General features: G+C 34.3%; 2 protein-coding genes and 1 long non-coding RNA gene across 24 annotated transcripts; 2 read left to right on the top strand and 1 right to left on the bottom strand.

The window, feature by feature from the left end:
• Positions 1-1451: 1451 nt before the first annotated feature.
• Positions 1452-3387, top strand: LOC120070278 (histidine-containing phosphotransfer protein 1-like). Its single transcript, XM_039022194.1, has 6 exons — positions 1452-1726; positions 1898-2028; positions 2173-2241; positions 2724-2795; positions 2922-2994; positions 3112-3387. The coding sequence occupies exons 1-6, from the start codon at positions 1667-1669 to the stop codon at positions 3166-3168; spliced, it is 462 nt and encodes a 153-aa protein (XP_038878122.1). The 5' UTR covers positions 1452-1666; the 3' UTR covers positions 3169-3387.
• Positions 3209-17059, bottom strand: LOC120070276 (pyrimidine-specific ribonucleoside hydrolase RihA). 22 transcript variants are annotated; one of them, XR_005479837.1, is made up of 16 exons: positions 16872-17057; positions 16559-16768; positions 14801-14980; positions 14448-14558; positions 13515-13850; positions 13258-13434; positions 12818-13102; positions 12588-12710; positions 12242-12439; positions 11594-11847; positions 11166-11370; positions 10432-10737; positions 9974-10239; positions 7094-7367; positions 6866-7009; positions 3209-6655 (listed from the first exon to the last, which is right to left on the bottom strand). XR_005479837.1 is itself a non-coding variant. In XM_039022177.1 (15 exons), the coding sequence occupies exons 2-15, from the start codon at positions 16736-16738 to the stop codon at positions 6965-6967; spliced, it is 2940 nt and encodes a 979-aa protein (XP_038878105.1). In that variant the 5' UTR covers positions 16739-16768; positions 16872-17057; the 3' UTR covers positions 6690-6964. The 22 variants fall into 22 exon arrangements, 16 of the variants coding, with proteins under 16 accessions (XP_038878105.1, XP_038878106.1, XP_038878117.1 ...); XR_005479838.1 differs by having other exon boundaries at positions 3209-6047; XR_005479840.1 differs by lacking the exons at positions 3209-6655; positions 6866-7009 and adding exons at positions 7535-8748; positions 8886-8980 and having other exon boundaries at positions 7251-7378; positions 16872-17056.
• LOC120070280 lies at positions 8874-9915 on the top strand. The gene is made up of 3 exons (XR_005479843.1): positions 8874-9004; positions 9135-9206; positions 9324-9915. It is a non-coding gene; the product is annotated as an uncharacterized LOC120070280 (long non-coding RNA).
• Positions 17060-18758: the final 1699 nt, after the last annotated feature.

The following is an 18758-nucleotide window of genomic DNA, read 5'->3' as shown; positions in this document are numbered from 1 at the left end:
GTGAAATATTTTTAAATATAATAAAATATTACTGCTATTACTGTTTACCATTGAATAGTTAACTTTAAATATTCAAAGAGTAAATTAAATATTTTGAAAATTTAGAGATTGGAGTGGAACGATGTTAAAAGTTATAAGGGACAAGAATACATATTTTTTGAAAAGACAGGTGTTAGAATTTAGAAAAATTAGTACTATGTGGAAAGCACTTAGATTATTATTATTGGCCTAAGTTTTTTTTTTCTTTTTCTATTTTTTTTTAAAAAAAAGGGAAAGTATTCCAAAAGCATTTTATAAAAGAAGGAATCATCACCAAGTACAATCATCAATATTCGAACTTACCTTATATAAGGGTAATTAAGAATGTCTAAGTTTTTTTTCTTTAAAAAAATAAAAAGAGGGTTTAAGAATGTTGAAGTTATGAAAATGGTATATCAAATCATATATATCATTCTCATACGACATTCATATTGGATATATAGTTGATATATCGACACTTATAATCAGATGTATTAATGCTAACTTTCTTTTAGTAATAAAACAAATTATGTATACAAATGGTATATTAGCATTCATGTTAGGTATACAATATAGACATTTAGGTTATAAAAGACATACATTTTATCTAAATTTATAAATAAAATAACTCAATTAAATAAAAGAAACTGAATACAAGGAATATCAAAACTCGTCTAAACTATATCATTCATATATTAACACCCATAATTAGGTATGTCAGTAGTATGTGTATATCGAATCATGTATCTATGGTATTTCAAATCAGAAATATCAATGGTATAACTAGTCAAGTATATCATTTACACATAAAATACATCATTGTTTTGTCTTCATGTTCATTAAATTTATATTGAATTTTTGTCTTCTTTTGTATGAGTTGAACCTCTAAATTTTACTACTTTAAAAAAAAAAAAAAAAAAAATTTGAAAAATGATGCTACAAACAATCTTTGATTTTTATTTATTTTTTTACTTTGAAGTTTGTCTTCTAATGCTTAAATTTTTAATTTCATGTCTAATAAGTTTTTGACAAATTCAAAATTTTTAAAAATTTATTGATCAATAAGATATAAATTTGAACGTTTAGGGTTATTTTAGGTCTACTGTAACCCTAAACATTCAACTTCGTGTTTACTAGATCAATAAATTTTTAACATTAAAGAAGTTCAAGGACTAAATTTTTAGTTATGAAAATTTAAATACCAAATATTTATAATTTAATATTTTTATTATTACTTTCCCAATTCCCACGAGCTTCTACAAGGTTTTTCAAAAATCAATATATGCCAAAAAAATAATAATAAAAAAAAACATTGATAACATAATTTAAAGGGTGGCCAATGAAAATTCTAAAAAAGGAAAAGAAAAAAAAAAGGAAAAAGAAGATGACCAATGAAGTTTTTTGGACAATATAAAACAAGTATAGTTACAGAATGCAAATCAACTAAAAGAAAAAACGACAAGAAGGTGGAGGCTTTGATAATCCTGTAAGAACAAGAAGATCCTCAAATCCAATCCACTCTGCTTCCACTTCGCCTCCTCTGCAGGCGCTCGGCCATTCTAATTTCTCCATTATTCACAAATCCCTTCAAAACCCTCTTTCTCAATTCCATTCTTCACAAATCCCTATCTCTAGTTTGCTTCTAAAAATGGAGGTGGTATTGATGCAGAGACAGTGGGTTCAGTATATTAAAGGCTTAATTGGTGAGGTAAAACTTCAAATCTGAAGTGGGTTTTGCTTTCTTTTGTCCTGATCTGTTTCTTTCCTCTCTGATGATACATGTTTTCTTTTTGTGATGATTGTGAATCTTATCTTTGTTTCTGTTTTTGTGGGTTTTGGTTTCCGTGGATCTATTTGTTTTTTGTTTTTATGAGAGAAGGGTTCTCTAGATAGTCAGTATTTGCAGCTTTTGCAACTTCAAGATGAGAGTAATCCAACTTTTGTTTCTGAAGTGGTGACTCTTTTCTTTGAAGATACTGAGGAGCTTCTCAATAAACTGAGAATCGCTATGTAAGGACTCATGCTCTCTGTCTCAACTCATCAATACCAATTTCATCAATCATCCATTAGTTACAGATCCTTTCTGATGATGGCATGTTTTTCTTGTACAAAATCGTTTTATATTTCTCTGTGTTTTTGCTTTGTCTTTGTTAGATCACAGCCATCTGTGGACTTCAAAAAGATTGATGATCATGTACACCAGCTGAAGGGCAGCAGTTCCAGGTACAAATTTTCAAGTCACTCTCTATGGATGGATATGCGAGAGGGAGAGAGAGAGGGCTTTGAGAACTTTAGGTTCTAAGCCTTGAGATGTGACAGAAACAAGTTATGTCAGTTTGTTCTTCACTCTATTACACAGTGTTCAAACTTATCATACTGTTTTGAAAAACTTTTGGGACTGCTTATCTGAGGATAATGCTAAGGGGTATACATTGATCTATAGGTTAGAAGTTCAAATCTCTCCCCCCCATGATGTCAAAATTGAATAAACTTTTGAGGCTGAGGTGCTCAACTGATGATGTAAATCAATCATTAGAATTTTGAAATTGGAGCAATAAAGGGATGGGAGGGTGGAAGAGGAGAGATTTTTAACAATGTAAATCAATGGTCAGGATATTCATGATGCGTCTCAAATCTAAAAGTGGAGAAAATGCTTCCCTTGTGTTGTTTCGATTTTTGTTTTGACTCCTTTGTTGGAAATGCAGCATAGGTGCACTTAGAGTGAAAAATGCATGCATTGACTTCCGGAGTGCCTGCGAGCAACAGAGTCCTGACTGGTGAGTTTTTTTTTTAGTTGATTGATCTTTCAAAAGTTCTCTTCTCAACCAATAGTCAGCCCTAAGAAAGAACCAAGTAGTAAGTGACATGAATCAAGTGTTTAGTAAGTAAACTATTGTCTTCAGGTGTTCAAGATGCCTGCAACAAGTAGAGCAAGAATTCTATGGTGTGAAGGAGAAGCTCAGTTATCTATATGCAGTGAGTAGAGTTGTTTGTCTGCTAGTTATGGGTTTCTCTTCTTGTCATATCATATTTACACTGTTCAGTATCTATGACAAAAACGGATAAATTGATTTGAAACATTGTTTACTGCAGCTGGAAAAACGAATTTTGAATGCTGGTGGATCAATTCCTGAGGACTTGGGTTTCTAAACTGACAGAATCCATGGAAACCAAGGTTTTTCCATTTGTTCCTGTGGAGTCTCCTCCGTCTTGTTCTCTAGGTTCTTAAATAGATTGTTACTTGTGCTTGTACAAATTCAAAACCTTTGCCCTTTTCACTCAGAACGTCAGTGTTTTCTACAGCTGATTTCAATAGAGAACCGTTGTGGTTTGATTATGATATATTTCTGCTTCAACTTTTAGCTTGAATCACCATCAAATCTAATTCTTGAACTCTTCTCTTGAAATGTATTTGTTGGATACATTTTTGAGATTTCCTCATGGGTTCAAACATTAGTTTGGTTCATGTTCATATATCCATCTATTGAATATTGGTTTGATTTATGGAGTCTATCTTCAAATGAAATGAGTGATGAGTTTGTGATGATGCTGTAATTTAGATTCTGAGATATTGGAAGCCTAAGAAAAAGTTTGACCCATTGAGTTCGAAGTAACTTTCATCAGTGAATCTATTCGTTGATTTGAAAGAAACAGCTGTTATTACTGCTTCATTCTGCACTAGTTTGGATGATTGGTATCTTGAATGACAAATCTCTGAAGGATGTGTTTAGCAGCCTTAGCTGATTGAAATTTCAAATTTTCCCGGCATAGTTGACTATTGTAGCTGGACAATGTTAATGCTATCATTGATCTTTCTGAGTGTAGATAGGGAGCCAATTTAACTTATAAACATCTAACCTGATGAGGCACTCTCTATCTCCCTCGGTGTAAACTTATTATTCTATATCTGATGTAGGATCCTATTGTATCTGGTATAGAAGACAAAATTGCAACATGGACATTTATGCCAAAAGATATAATACCACTAGCAGAAGCACACAAAATTTTCTTGTCAAATCCCATAGTCTTTAGCAACTTATCCTAGATTGCAAACTGCTTTCGTAAACTAAAGATTGAATCAACTGACAACTGAGTATGAACTTGAGATCTTTCTTATGACAACTCTGGATTTTAACCGGATATAGGCTTTTGCAGTTGAATTCTGAATTTTGGACTCTCAAGGTTCTATCTATTCTTGCGACTGAAGCCATAAAGAGATATCTTAGGCTAATTATATTGAACTCTAATATGGAAAAAGACAGATAATGAAATGTTGTGCGTCAGATAAGTTCTAGTTCTCATTTTCTCCAGGCGATGGTATAATTCTATCAACAGAATTTTATTCCAACTTCCGTATAAGTTAGTGAACTTGGGAAGACATGTTCCCCTGCCACAATTGTGAAACATATAATCATCGATAGTCTGAGGAAGAAGTTCGTTGTTGGGAAGAAACAAATTATGGACTAAACCCTTCATAAGAATTCCAAAGATTCCAAGTCAATAAAAACATAGATACAAGAAATTGAACCGGTATAATATAGTGTACAATTTTATACTTCATTAAAGCTATGAGAGAAATTAACCATACAAAAATTAACTAGGACAGGTGGGAATTGAAGTGAGGCAATTTCTTACCACTTGCTTATAACAGACGTCTTATTGCTTAAAGCGAAAGAGTCTTGACATCAAACCATTGGTAAAGAGACGCTCCGGTGTCCTCTTTTTCTTCCGGAGAGTTTCTAATACGTTTTCAAACGAGCTGACAGATCGTTGGGTGCCAATGGGAACTAATGTGATATTAACTGTCGACTCCAACATAGTCTTTGCACCTAGGGGTCAAGAAAAATATTGAATTCTGCATACGTATTTTAAGGAATAGTGAAGACATTTCCTTTATCCGTATCATCATCCTTGATGTGCCCCTGACTATATAAACTTCCTGCAGTGAGTCAACACTTGCTATATTGTCAGAACTATGTAACATATGCAGCACATCAAAGCCCGGTTTCTGCTAATATGAAAGTCTTAACAAATGTTGCTTGTAATTCAAGTTCACCAGCTTAAGAAACTCTTCTTTTTGTAATAATGTAGGCACATAAGAGATTCCAAGATCTTTGTTCCTTATTTCATAGTGTTTATGTGTTATATGCGAGCCAATAATATAAACAACTTTTCTCCCATTTGCAAAAGCCCCCACAAGAAAGTAAACCTTCTAGACCACAAAGAGAACTAGCTGAAACGTCCAAGAGATAACCTCTCATGGAAAGCAACAATTCTTATAGAGATTATCATGGCATTTTGTACTCTAGCTTTTTGAGTATCTGCAACACATGTTTTAGATAAGATAATGGCAAGACTATCCAAATCCACAAACCTGAATAAGGGAACTTGCGTTTTTGTTTGATGTTATAAGATTTGCTAAATTAGTCAATGGTCCATTGGTTAAGCACTGAGATCTTGGATCCCGGTTCCAATGTTGTCAATATGGATTCCCAAATTTCCATGGCTAGAGGTTGTCTCATTTTAGGAAGCTGAAAGTTCTGAGGAGCTTCATGTTTTACTGGGTGTTCTACTGTGTAACTAGAAACATAATCGAGATGGGTGCCAATCAATTTAAAGGCCAAAGAGGATGAATAAAATTACATAATCTAAAGTGCTATGTTGGTTCACACTTCAGATTCAAGTTATATTTAATTGGTTTCATTTTGTAATATGTGGATTGGATAATTCTCTGAAATGTACAGATAAAGATAGATTTAATATGGAATCTCTGAGAGACTAAACAGGTAATTCAGTACCTTCTTGGGCTCCTGGGAAAATTACGAGCAAGATCATAGAGAGTGTCAGAGTCGAAATATCCACCACACCCATTTGGAATGGATTTAGAATACTTACAGTCTCCAATAATAGGCAAAATTAATCTGATTAGTTTACTGCAAATATGTCTCCAAGAACTACGGGTATGTCATCTCGACCCATCATATGCAGTAGGTCATAGTTAACGTATATCGTTGCAGCATTTGCCCATCCTGTTGCACTGGCTATTAGTGCATGCAAAAAAGTAGAGGCAATATATATCGTCTGGAGAAAGTAAAGTGTGAAGGTCAGTCATGGGCCACTTTTGAGAAAGTAAAGCAATGGTACGTTAAATATGCCCTGGGCTAAAATTCTCATTAGCATACAATCAAAATAATGAAGGTTGTTGATTAAAGAGGTAGAACCTTAAAGTAGGTAAGGCTACTCCTTTCAACTAAGAAACTCCCAAAGAGCTCCCTCTCTTAACTTTTTTCCTCACTTGTAATACAAAAGTTATTCAGATCAACAAATTGAGTCTCTTAGTTGCTAACATTTCAAATATCTCACACTTAACAAGTGCCACAAGGATAAGTTATGATGTAGGATTCATTCCAAATACTGAATGGCAGCCAAGCCTTTTATAATGGCATCAAGCTGGAATCTTAGAATGACTGTCAAACAATACAGTAGAATCTAAAAGGGGAAAGGCAAAAGAAAAACTTCACCTTAATGTCAATATCTTCCACAGGTACTTTGAAAAGAAATAACAAAGCTAGAAAAACTACAGCGCTCATATCCATGTCATTCACAACAGGTTTCCCCAGTTCCATAATTTTGAAATCTGCTATGTACATAACTTGCTTGTAAGATGGGAATTGTGTAGTAAAATTGAATCTTCCTGTGTTTATAGGACTATTAATAATATGTAATCAACAGGAAAAACATATTGTTATCCAAGCTTTCATTGAATGTAGCAATCAATCACGAGGTAGTTGAAACTTTTAGAAAGAGTTTGACTGTGATGTCGAAATGTAAAGCAGATGAGACTCACATCTAAGAAGCCTATGTAAAATTCTCTGTCAAGAGGAAGTGATGTTCTGATCGGTCTTTGCTCTTGTAACAACCAAGATGTGCACTCTCTCTAGACCCATTACCTCTGCGGTATAACCATCCTGATGGATAACATTTTGTGAATCTGCACATTTATATTATAGAGGCATGAAGAGGATGAGAGAAGCAAAACAAAAGGCACTTAAAAAATAAGTGGGAAAAATTTTACCTGACATTTCCCTTGTCCATTATTCACAATGCAAAAGGGATCTCGAAGTCTTGTTTGAACATGGCCACTGTGCACCCCACCTTTTTTTAGACCAAATTTTGGAATTCGATGTCCATAAAAAAATGGATTTGACCCATCAGATATACCATAAGGTTTATTTGAAGTAACTACAGTTATATTCATGTACTCCATCATAGCAAAATCATTGTGATCATCATCGTTATGTGAGTTAACCATGATAGACGTTGCCATACCAGATGCGAAGGAATCCCACCTGAAATAGTTCTGCAAAAACTTCAGTTCTTTTGTGATCTTTTATCTCCATTCACATTAAAATCAAGTAATAATAACTAACAGCGTTTTGATCTTTTTCTAAAAATAAAGAAATAATCTAAAATTCCATTCAGGGAATTAGAGAGAGTAGTGAATTTAAGAAATTACTGTATACAATTGCTTGCCAAAGCCGAGAATCACGAGCTATTTTCAAGGATTGGAACACACATATTGTGCCATAAATGTATCATTATCCTGCTCAAATACTTCGCAGAAATTCTTACTTAGGGGAATGGTGCATGTAGCATCCAGTGGAACAATCGTGAGTGGAATTCCAGAATGAACCACCTACAGCTAACATATCAATCCTATGATATTTACATTCAGGTGTGACTATGTTAAGTTGGAAAGTCCAGCAGACTGCAGTACCTGACATACTGCAAAAGAATCTCCGAAGATATTGAACTCTGCATAAGGATTACTAGTGTTATCTGTGAATATGTTACCCGAATCACCACAATGTCAAGGAGTGGAAGATCAGCCGGAATTTTCTGGACAGCAGCCAGTTGGGTTCTCTGATCTTATACAGCCACTAATTACATAAATATGTTCAACATTCTTCTTTAGGTTTCGATTACTCATGAGGAAAATAGCAAAATTTGTGTGTGATCCTATAACTCTATAAGGAATTCATTAATGGGGCCTTAAGATATTTTGTCTATCATCACCTGCTGAGCAGTTGATTGTTGCAAAGTATTATATTTCCTACTTCCCTAAGTTCATAGCAAAAAGTTTGAGCTCAGCTATAACAGCATTTGCATATCTTTTCTTTGAAGATACCGTGGAGCTTCTCAATAAACTGAGAATTGCTATGTAAGGACTCACGCTCTCTGTCTCAACTCATCAATACCAACTTCATCATCCATTAGTACAGATCCTTTCTGATGGCATGTTTTTCTTGGACAAATTGTTTTATATTTGTCTTTGTTTTTGCTTTGTCTTTGTTAGATCACAGCCATCTGTGGACTTTAAAAAGATTGATGATCATGTACACACACTGAAGGGTAGTAGTTCCAGCCTCCAGATACAAATTTTCATCTTTATATATGAATGGATATGGGAGGAGAGAGAGGCCTTTGAGAGCTTTAGGTTTTAAGCCTTAAGATGGGATAGAAACAACTTATTTAAGTTTGCCCTTCCCTCTATTACACAGAGTTCAAACTTAACACACTGTGTTTTGAAAAACTTTTGGGACTGCTTACCTGAGGATATGATTAAGGGATATACCATTCGTGTATAGGTCAAAGGTTGAAATCTCTCCACCTCCAGATGATGTTGAACTTGAATAAACTCTCGAGGATGAGGTGCTCGACTGATGTGAACTAATCATTTGAATTTTGAAATGGGAGCAAACAAGGGAAGGGAGGGTGGGAGGGGAGAGGATTTTAACCATGTTAATCAACGGTCAGGATATTTATGATCCATCTCAAAATCTAAAAGTCATGGAGAGAACGCTGACCTTGTGTTGTTTTGATTGTTGTTTTGACTCCTCTGTGAGCAATGCAGCATAGGTGCACTAAGAGTGAAAAATGCCTGCCTTAACTTCTGGAGAGCCTGCGAGCAACAGAGTCCTGACTGGTGAGTTTTTTTGTTCATTATTTGATTAATCTTTTAAAATTTCTCTTCTCAATCAGCAGTCAGCTTTGAGAAAGAACTAAGTAGTAAGTGACATGAGCCAAGTGTTTAGTAAGTAAACTATTGTTTTCAGGTATTCACGATTCCTGCAACAAGTAAAGCAAGAATTTTAGGGTGTGAAGGAGAAACTCAGTTATTATATGCAGTGAGTAGAGCTATATATCTGCTACTTAAGGGTTTTTCTTCTTGTCATCTCATATTTACTCTCTTCGATGTTTGTGACAAAAATGGATAAATTGACTTGAAACATTGTTTATTATAGCTGGAAAAACGGATTTTGAATGCTGGTGGATCCATTCCTGTCGACTTGGGCTTCTAAACTGACAGAATCCATGGAAACCAAGATTTTCCATTCGTTCTTGTGGAGTCTCCTTTCACTTGTTCTCTAGGTTCGTAAATTGACTGTTACTTGTGCTTGTACAAATTCAAAACCTTTTCCCTTTTCACTCAGAATGTCATTGTTTTCTACAGCTGATTTCGACTTTCGATTCTTCGTGTCTGTTTAAGCCTAACTGTTTGTATTGCATGGAGTCCTAGAAGATTTTCTGGGTGCTTTCAAAGAAGCAAATACTCTCTTATATATCTTTGTTCCCTTCGTATTCTGCTAATCAAATCATGCCTGATAACATTGTGGGTTTAATTTGAACTTATCTTGGATTTTCACTCTATTTGGAACAAGCAAATGCAACCAATGGACAGAGTAGGCAGTGCAATGGATTAAGAACAACATGAAGCTTAGATGATGAGATAAATTGATACAGGGATAGTTCCAATCTATTGTTTGTTGCTTTCTACGTACCATGAAATGGTCACTTTTCTAATACAAATGCCCCTATAGTTTTCATCTTTGTTGAATATCAGTTCACACATGAACCATGACAATAATTACAGGTGCAGTTGTGCAGTATATACCACATTCTTTTCTGGTCGTTAAAGCTTTTGATCACCGCAGATTGTTTCTTATCACTTAGCCGGTTTGCAAATAGATCAAAGTAGGCTGTTTGGTTCAAATTCTGCAGTATTTGGATTAATTTCCCACCCTTCTCATAGATGATTGTTTGGCCATCTTGAGATTCAACACCATCTGCCAAGATTTTTACAGGCTTGAATTGAAAAACTGGTTTGACAAGATCTTCAGCCAGAACTACAGCGCCAAGAATTTCACCCAAGAAAGTTTCCTACAACCGAACAATAAGCTGTTATTACAGCAAATAAACGTCGACTTTCATAAGAATTCCGAAGGTTCTGAGCCAATAGAAACCTAGATACAAGAATTTGAACCGGTATATTATAATGTGTACAGTTTTATACTTCACTAAAGCCATGAGTTATTAAGAATAGGTGAGAATTCAAGTTAGGCAATTTCTTACCACATGCTTATAACAGATGTCTGATTGCTTCAAGCTGAAGAGTCTTGACAACAAACGATTAGCAAAGAGTAGCTCGGGCGTCCTCTTTTTTTTGCGGAGAATTTCTAATACATTTTCAAATGAGCTGACATATCGCTGGATGCCGAGGGGAACTAACTTGATATTAACTGTCGACTCGAACACAATCTTTGCTCCTAATGGATCAAGAAAAAAATTGAATTCTGCATATATATTTGAAGGAACAGTGAAGACATTTCCTTTATCCATATCATCATCCTTGATGTGTCCCCCAACTATATAAACTTCCTGCAGTGAGTCAGCACTTCAGAAGTATGTAATATATGTAGCATATCCAAGAGCCTGCTTTCTACCAATATGAAAGTCCAACAAATGTTGCATGTAATTCAAGTTCATTAGCTTATAAACTCTTCTTTTTGCGATAATGTATGTACATTAGAGATTCCGAGGTTTTTGTTCTCTATTTTATGTTGTATTAGAGCCATCAATATAAACAACTTTCCTTTGATTTGCAGGAGGACCACAAGAAGTAAACCTTCCAGGCCACAAAGAGAACTAGCTGAAACATTCATGAGTTAAATAGCAAACTATTTTAACCTCTCAAGGAAAACAACAATTCTCATAGAGATTATCATGCACGTTGTTCTCTAGCTTTTTGAGTATCTGTAGCACGTGTTTTAGATAAGATACTGGCAAGACTACCCAAATCCACAAACCTGTATAAGGGAACTTGCGTTTTTGTTTGATGTTATAAGCTTTGCTAAATTAGTCAATGGTCCATTGGTAAGCACTGAAATCTGGGATCCTGGTTCCAATGTTGTCAATATGGATTCCCAAATTTCCATGGCTAGAGGTTGTCTCAGTTCAGGATGCTGAGAGTTGTGAGGAGCTTCATGTCTTACTGGGTGTTCTACTGTGTACCTGGAAACGTGATCGAGATAGGTGCCAATCAATTTAAAGGCCAAAGAGGATGAGTAAGATTATGTAAGCCAAAGCGCCATGTTGGTTCACACTTCAGATTCAGAGTTACAAACAGTTGGTTTCATTATGCAACATGTGGATTGGAGAATTCTCTGATATGTACAGATAAAGTCAGATTCAATATGGAAACTCTAAGAGAGACTAAACAGGTAACTTTGAGTACCTTCTTGGGCTTCTGGGCAAATTACGAGCAAGACCATAGAGAGTGTCAGAGTCTAAATATCCACCACACCCATTTGGAATGGCTTTAGCATACTTACAGTCCCCAACAATAGGCAAAATTGAATCTGATTGGTTTACCGCAAAAAAATCTCCAAGACCTACTGGTATGTCATCTCGACCCATCATATGCAGTAGGTCATAGATAACATCTATTGTTGCAGCATTTGCCCATCCTGTTGGACTAGCTATTATTGCCTGCAAAAAAGTAGAGACGATATAAATTGTCTAGAGAAACTAAAGAGGGAAGGTCAACCATGAGCCACTTTTGAGAAAGTAAAGCAATGGAGCGTTCAAGATGCCCTAGGCTAAAATTCTCTTTATCATACAATCAAAATAATGAAGGTTGTTGATTAAAGAGGTAGAGTCTTATAGGTAGGTAAAGGTACAACTTTCAACCAAGAAACTCCTAAAAGAACTCTCTCTCTCTCAACTTTTTTCCCCACTCGGAATATAAAAGGATAAATTTGAGTCATGAATGGCAGCCATGCCTCAAAATTTTATAATGGCATAATTGGAATCTTAGAATGGCTGTCAAACAATGCAGTAGTATCTAAAAGGTGAAAGGAGAAAGGCAGAAGAAAACCTCTACCTTAATGTCAATAACTTCCACAGGTACTTTCAAAAGATAGAACAATGCTAGAAAATCTCCAACACTCATATCCATATCAATCACAACAGGTTTCCCTCGTTTAATGTTTTTTAAATCTGGTATGTACATAACTTGCTCGTAATATGGGAATTGTGTGGTAAAATTGAACCTTCCTGTGTTTATAGGACTGTTAATAACCTGTAATCAGCAGGAAAAACATATTGTTATCTAAGCTTCCATTGAATGTTAAGCTTTCATTGAATGTAGCAATCAATCATGAGGTAATTGAAACTTTTAAAAAGAGTGTGACTGTGATGTCAAACCGTAAAACAGATGAGAGACTCACATCTAAGAAGCCTATGTAAAATTCTCTGTCAAGAGGACTGGTGATGTTCCGGTTGGGCTTTGCTCTTGTAGCAACCAAAACTTGCACTCCCTCTGGACCCATTACCTCTGCTGTATAACCATCCTGATGGATAGCATTTGGTAAAGGTGTACATTTACATTGTAGAAGGTTGAAGAGGATGAGAGAAGAAAAACAAAAGACACTTAAGAAGTATTAGGGAAAAAATTTACCTGACATTTGCCTTCTCCATTATCCACAATGCAAAAGGGGTCTCGAAGACCTGTTTGAACATGGCCACTGTGCACCCCACCTTTTTCAAGACTAAATTTTGGAATTTGACGTCCATAAAAGAATGGATTTGATCCATCAGATATACCATATGGTTTATTTGAAGTTACTACAGTTATATTCATGTACTGCATGATAGCAAAATCATTTTGACCATCATCATTATGCGAGTTAAGCATGATAGATGTTGCCACACCAGATGCGAAAGAATCCCACATGAAATAATTCTGCAAAAACTTCAGCTCTTTTGTGATCTTTTATTTATCTCCCTTCACATCAAAATCAAGCAATAATAACTAACAGCATTTGATCTTTTTTAAAAATGAAAAATCCTAAAATTCCATATAGGGCATTGGAGAGAGAAGTGCATTTCAGAAATTACTGTATAGAATTGCTTGCCAAGTCGAAAATCACGAGCTATTTTTAATGATTGGAATGCATATTGTGCCTCAACTGTATCATGATTCTGCTCAAATGCTTCAAAAAAATTCTTAGTTACGGGAATGGTGTTTGTAGCATCCAGTGGAACAATGGTGAGTGGAATTCCAGAATGAATCACCTGCAGCCAACATATCAATCCTATGGTAATTCACATTCAGGTGGGAGTGTTAAATTGGACAACCCAGCAGACTGCAGCACCTGGTATGCTGCGAAAGGATCTCCGAAGATATTGAATTCTGCATAAGGATTACTAGAGTAATCTGTGAATATGTTACCAGGATCACCACATTGTTGAGGAGTGCAAGATTGGCTGGCATTTTTTGGACAGCAGTCAGTTGGGTTCTCTGATCTTATACCACCACCCATTACATAAATATGCTCAACATTCTTCTTTAGGTGTGGATTACTCATAAGGAAAATAGCAAAATTTGTGTGTGGTCCTATAAGGAATATATTAATGGGGCCTTCGGATATTTTGTCTATCATCACCTGCTGTGCTGTTGATTGTTGCAAAGGATTATACTTCCGGCTTCCCTAAGTTAATAGCAAAAAGTATGAGCTCAACTATAACAGCATTTGCATAACTTGAACAATGAAATCTAAAGGTCAAACCAAAAAGTATGAGCCCAACTATAACAGCATTTGCATATCTTGAACATCGAGAAGATTACTATGAAAGTCAAGCTAAAGATACAAGAAACAGATTTGAATTCAGCTGGCTTTGGTAAAGTATACTTGCTAGGAAAATGTATATTGTGAAAGTACATGTCATCAGTGCCATATCAAGAACAACAAACACTCTCTGTGAAGGTTGGAATCAAAGATTGATTATAATCACTGTAGGCCCCTAGTATAAATGTTTAACTGTAGGAAGTGGATGTAAGGGATGAAATAGATGAGTAAAACTATGTCTACATGCGAGTCTGTCTCTTATGTGATGTGCATGTGGGTTAGTTGGTGTAAAAAGCATTGGCAGTAGGGGAATAGAAGTATATATCCTAGTGAATGACAACGGGGAGCTATCTTTTGTCTTATTTTTTAGCTTGGTTTTGGAAGAAATGGGAGCTTTGAACACTTCTTTAGCTTGTATCATTCTGATTATGAATTAATAGACTGGATTCTATGACATACCTGAGGGAGGAATGCTTTGCGAAGCCCATAGTTGGTATCAGCATCTAATTGCCCTCTAATACCAACAGGAATGGCTTGTCTATATCTGCATCCACCTGTAGTCGTCAATCCCTGATATCATAAACATTCACTTTTCTCCTGCAACATATGGACTATATATTTTGTGTATGTAATAAGACTTTGCTGAATCTGCCGATTTATTGTTCATAAAAAACTTATATTTAACTGTCATAAGACATGATAGCACAGTTCTTACCAATGAGCCTAGCAGTCATTTATGTCAGTAAACATCAGTAAACAAAGGCAATACCTTGTTCAAATGAAAGAATTGAAATGTATTCTAACAATCTAACCTGCTCAATTATGGGAAGATATCCACCAACGTTAGGTTGAATTGTTCCATCATCGAGTATTCCACCTTCTCCTCCAACTCCAACAGCAATATCGTCGCGGCCCATCATGTAAAGAATGTCATAAATTTGGTTCACTGCATGTCCAGCACTCGTCCAAGCATTTGTGCTAATAGTGACTGCCTGTAGCAATGTAATAGAGATCCTGAAGACAATAATAGCAACCGGCCTACAAACTATATACATGTGTTTCCTATTTCTGAATCATAGCGTTGGTGACAGGTTCCATCAAACTAGAGGTGAAGGTATACTTAATAACGACACAGCTAAAAGATGTTAGGATTTAGTCAATTCAATTTGTTGTAACACTTTCCATGAATCTCTCTTGTGAAGTGTAGTTTAGTTGTTGTAACCTTTCTCCTTAAATCTCTCTTGCAACTACTTAGCCTTGTTATAAATAGGCTCTTTGTATTTCAGAAAATATACAGTGAATCAATAGAATTTCTCAATCTTCATCTTGGTATCAGAGCAGGTTTTTTGGCTCACATTTTTTCTTGTCCTTTCTCAATGGCTGGATCTTCTTCTTCAACCTCACCCTTAACCACTGCAGCCTCCACACCTCAATATCTTCTTTCCAATATATGCAACCTTGTCCCAGTTAGGCTTCATTCCTCCAATTATGTCCAGTGGAAAGTTCGAGTTTCCACCACTCTGAAAGTTCATGCCCTCTTTGGCTATATCGACAAAACCATTCCCCAACCAAGCCAATACCTTCAACCTACCCCTGAAACTCAAACACCCACTGCCTCTTCCTCAACTAACCAACCAATAGAAGTTAATCCTGAATATCCACAGTGGACTTACTGTGACCAAATTATCATCACCCCCACAAACGCTACTCTATCTCCCTTGGCCATTTCCCATGTTACCTCTATTTCCACTGCTCATGACTTATGGGTTTCTCTTGAAAATCGCTATTCCTCAAAATCCCGTACCAACATCTTGGAATTACGATCCTCCCTAAAAACCCACACACGCACAGGTTTTGGACATTCGACTACTACATCATGTAACAACAGTTGTTTCATGAATTTGCTTCAGCAATGACGCGTTGAAGAAATTAAGTGATAATAAAACAATCAAATAACTAGTTGAGGTTATTTTACTTTGTCTAGAAGGACCAGAGGAATTCTGAACTAATGTTAAGGGGTTAAGCATTTGTTCAAACGTACAAAGAAAACCTCACTTCTCAAGCTAGCTTCTACGGTGAAAATGTCCATTTTAATGCAAAGCCTGAGCTTAAGATAATTCTGCAACAGTACACAAGATTGAATTGCTGGTGAAATCCATCCCAAGGACCAGTGTGTGAGAGGTAGATCATTGAATTATTCCACATTGATCTGAAGATTAAAATTAAGTTCGTACAAATGAACATTCCAACACTGGAGTTTGTCTTTCAGCGTGGAAAGCCCCATTTGGTTTAGCTCCATTAACATTAACTTCAATTAAAAGCTTCAAAGCAAAAAGGGTCAATCAATCCTACTGCCACTTTTGTGTAGGTTTGTGCAGGAGGATGGAAGAGCCTTCAAAATCTTGTCTTATAGAATTACTTAATTCGTTTAAAAACAGCAACATTAGGTAACATTTTAAAATGCATACAGATTTAAAACCAGAACAAAATGAAGGATATAATAAACTCCCAATCAGTTAAACTCACAACAACTTGAAACAACGAACTAACAAAGAGATCTAAATGATTACCTCCAACTCAAATTCTGACCGATTAAGCTTCAAGAGGTACAAAAGAGCAAATAAATCATCTGTATCCACATCTGTATCCAAGAGAATTCGTCGTGGCAATGCCTTAACAACCATCAAATTGGCTCCGAAAACCACTGCAATCAACATTAAAACAACCCAGAAATTCCTCCGCAGCAACATGTCCTCTGCTTTCGTCACACCTCAAAAAATCTACAGAAGAAAATACGAATTGTTCGCTCCCTGAAATTACTTGCGAAGTTTGAAGCTACAAAAGAAGGGGGACATTAGAAGAAACCCAAAAACGAAACCAAACCTTTGGTTATGAAGCTACAAAACAACGATCAAAAAGAAAACAAGCGGAAGAAATGAAATGAAAGCGGCGGTGGAGTTGAGTGAATGGCGGTTTCCTTTCTGGGATGCAACTGTAAGAAATCGCTGTGATGAAAGAGAAAGAAACTGAATTTCGGAAAGCATTGGAGAGAGATATTCGCAAAAGAATAAATAAATAAAGCTTAAAATATCATTTTAATTTCAACTAAAAAAATAATTACATATATAATAGTGAAATCTAAAATATTGAAAGATATAGGGCAATATAAAAGAATTTATAGGTATAATAAAATTTATATTTTATTTTGAAGTCTATTAGTATAGACCAAGTTATTTAGTCCCCACTAACAGATTTTGTTATATTTGTAATTTTTTTTAAATGTTGTTATATTCAATTATTATCTCTAAAAAATGTATCCATAGATATATATGATCTTGATTTTATTTTAATCTATTTATTTTTAATAAATCTCAAATTAATCTCATTTTAATTTTGTGCATTGGATTGTATATTCTATTTTGGTTATGTATTTTTAAAGATATTTTTAATTTTAATCTTTATTTTTTCGATTAATCTTAAATTCAGTGTAGTTAGTTTATGGTAGATTTCTCTAAAAAAATTTGTAGTCTCCATTAACATTTTAAAGGAAGTGAAAGGATATTCATATTATGTTTTTTTCTTACCTGAAAATTATACTTATTATTTAATCTATTGAAGAATTAAATTTAAGATTTATTAAAATTTTAGAGACTAAAATTGTATCATTGAAAGTAGAGTATGATCTTTAAACCTTTTTCTAATCAAAACTAATTAAATAATAATAATAATTTTCATGTAATACAAGATACAATGTAAATATATTTTCACATTTAATAAAGAAGATGTTCGTAGAGAGTAGAAACTAATTCAATAAACAACTTTTAAGATTTATCGAAAATACAAGATTAAAATTAGATATTTGAATGTACAAAAATCAAAGTGAAATTAAATTTAAAATATAGGAATTAAAATGATATTTTAATCTAAATAAATAAAAGGGAATTTATGGATTTTTTTTTCTTAAGAAAATTACTGCTGTGAATAGAGACAGGGAGTAAACGACAAGATTGATTCCATTTTTTTTAATTCAATGTCCACTTTATATCAAATATCAATTATCAACTCTCTTTTTTTCACCTTTTGTTTTAAGTTCAACAACTTCAAGATGCACAAAGAAAAAAAGAAAAAAAAAAAAAAAAAAAAAAAGGAAAAAAAGGAAAAAAACAGGGGAGATATGAACTCAGAAAATCAATTTATTCATTGACGAATTGAGCTATAGTTTAATAAATATAAAATAAAAAATAAAAAGTTAAAAATATCATTTTGATTATTGTATTGCGAAGTTTGTTCAATTTTATTTCTTATGCTTTCAATAAATTTTAAATTTACCCTCTCAAAATTATTATTATTTTTTATCGAAATTGACTAAATAATATTAGAAGATAGAGAAAATGTTAAACTATTTTTAGAAATAGCACTAATAGACTTTTTCTATCACGGTTAGATATCGATAGACTTCTATCAACATCTATTAACCTCTATCTAAGAAGATTAAAATTTTGTTATTTTGTGTAAATAGTTTACTTTATTTTTCTATTTTTGAAAATCAACCATAATATTAATAACTTTTATACAAGAAAATATGATATGTGATTATGTTTTCAAAATTTATAATAAAAAACCTAGTAGATAACAAAAAAAAAAGTTTTAAAAAAATTAACAATAAACAAATAATGGGCACTAAAATTAAGATTTATTTAAAGTAAATAAAATTGGACATTTGAAAGTATAAGGACTAAATTAAACAAACTTAAAAGTATAGGGGTCAAA

The sequence above is a fragment of the Benincasa hispida genome, chromosome 1 (genome assembly GCF_009727055.1).
Source record: "Benincasa hispida cultivar B227 chromosome 1, ASM972705v1, whole genome shotgun sequence".
NCBI classification, from domain to species: Eukaryota; Viridiplantae; Streptophyta; class Magnoliopsida; order Cucurbitales; family Cucurbitaceae; genus Benincasa; species Benincasa hispida.
The sequence above is the reverse complement of the archived record's forward strand: the minus strand, read 5'-3'. Positions and strand labels throughout refer to the sequence as shown.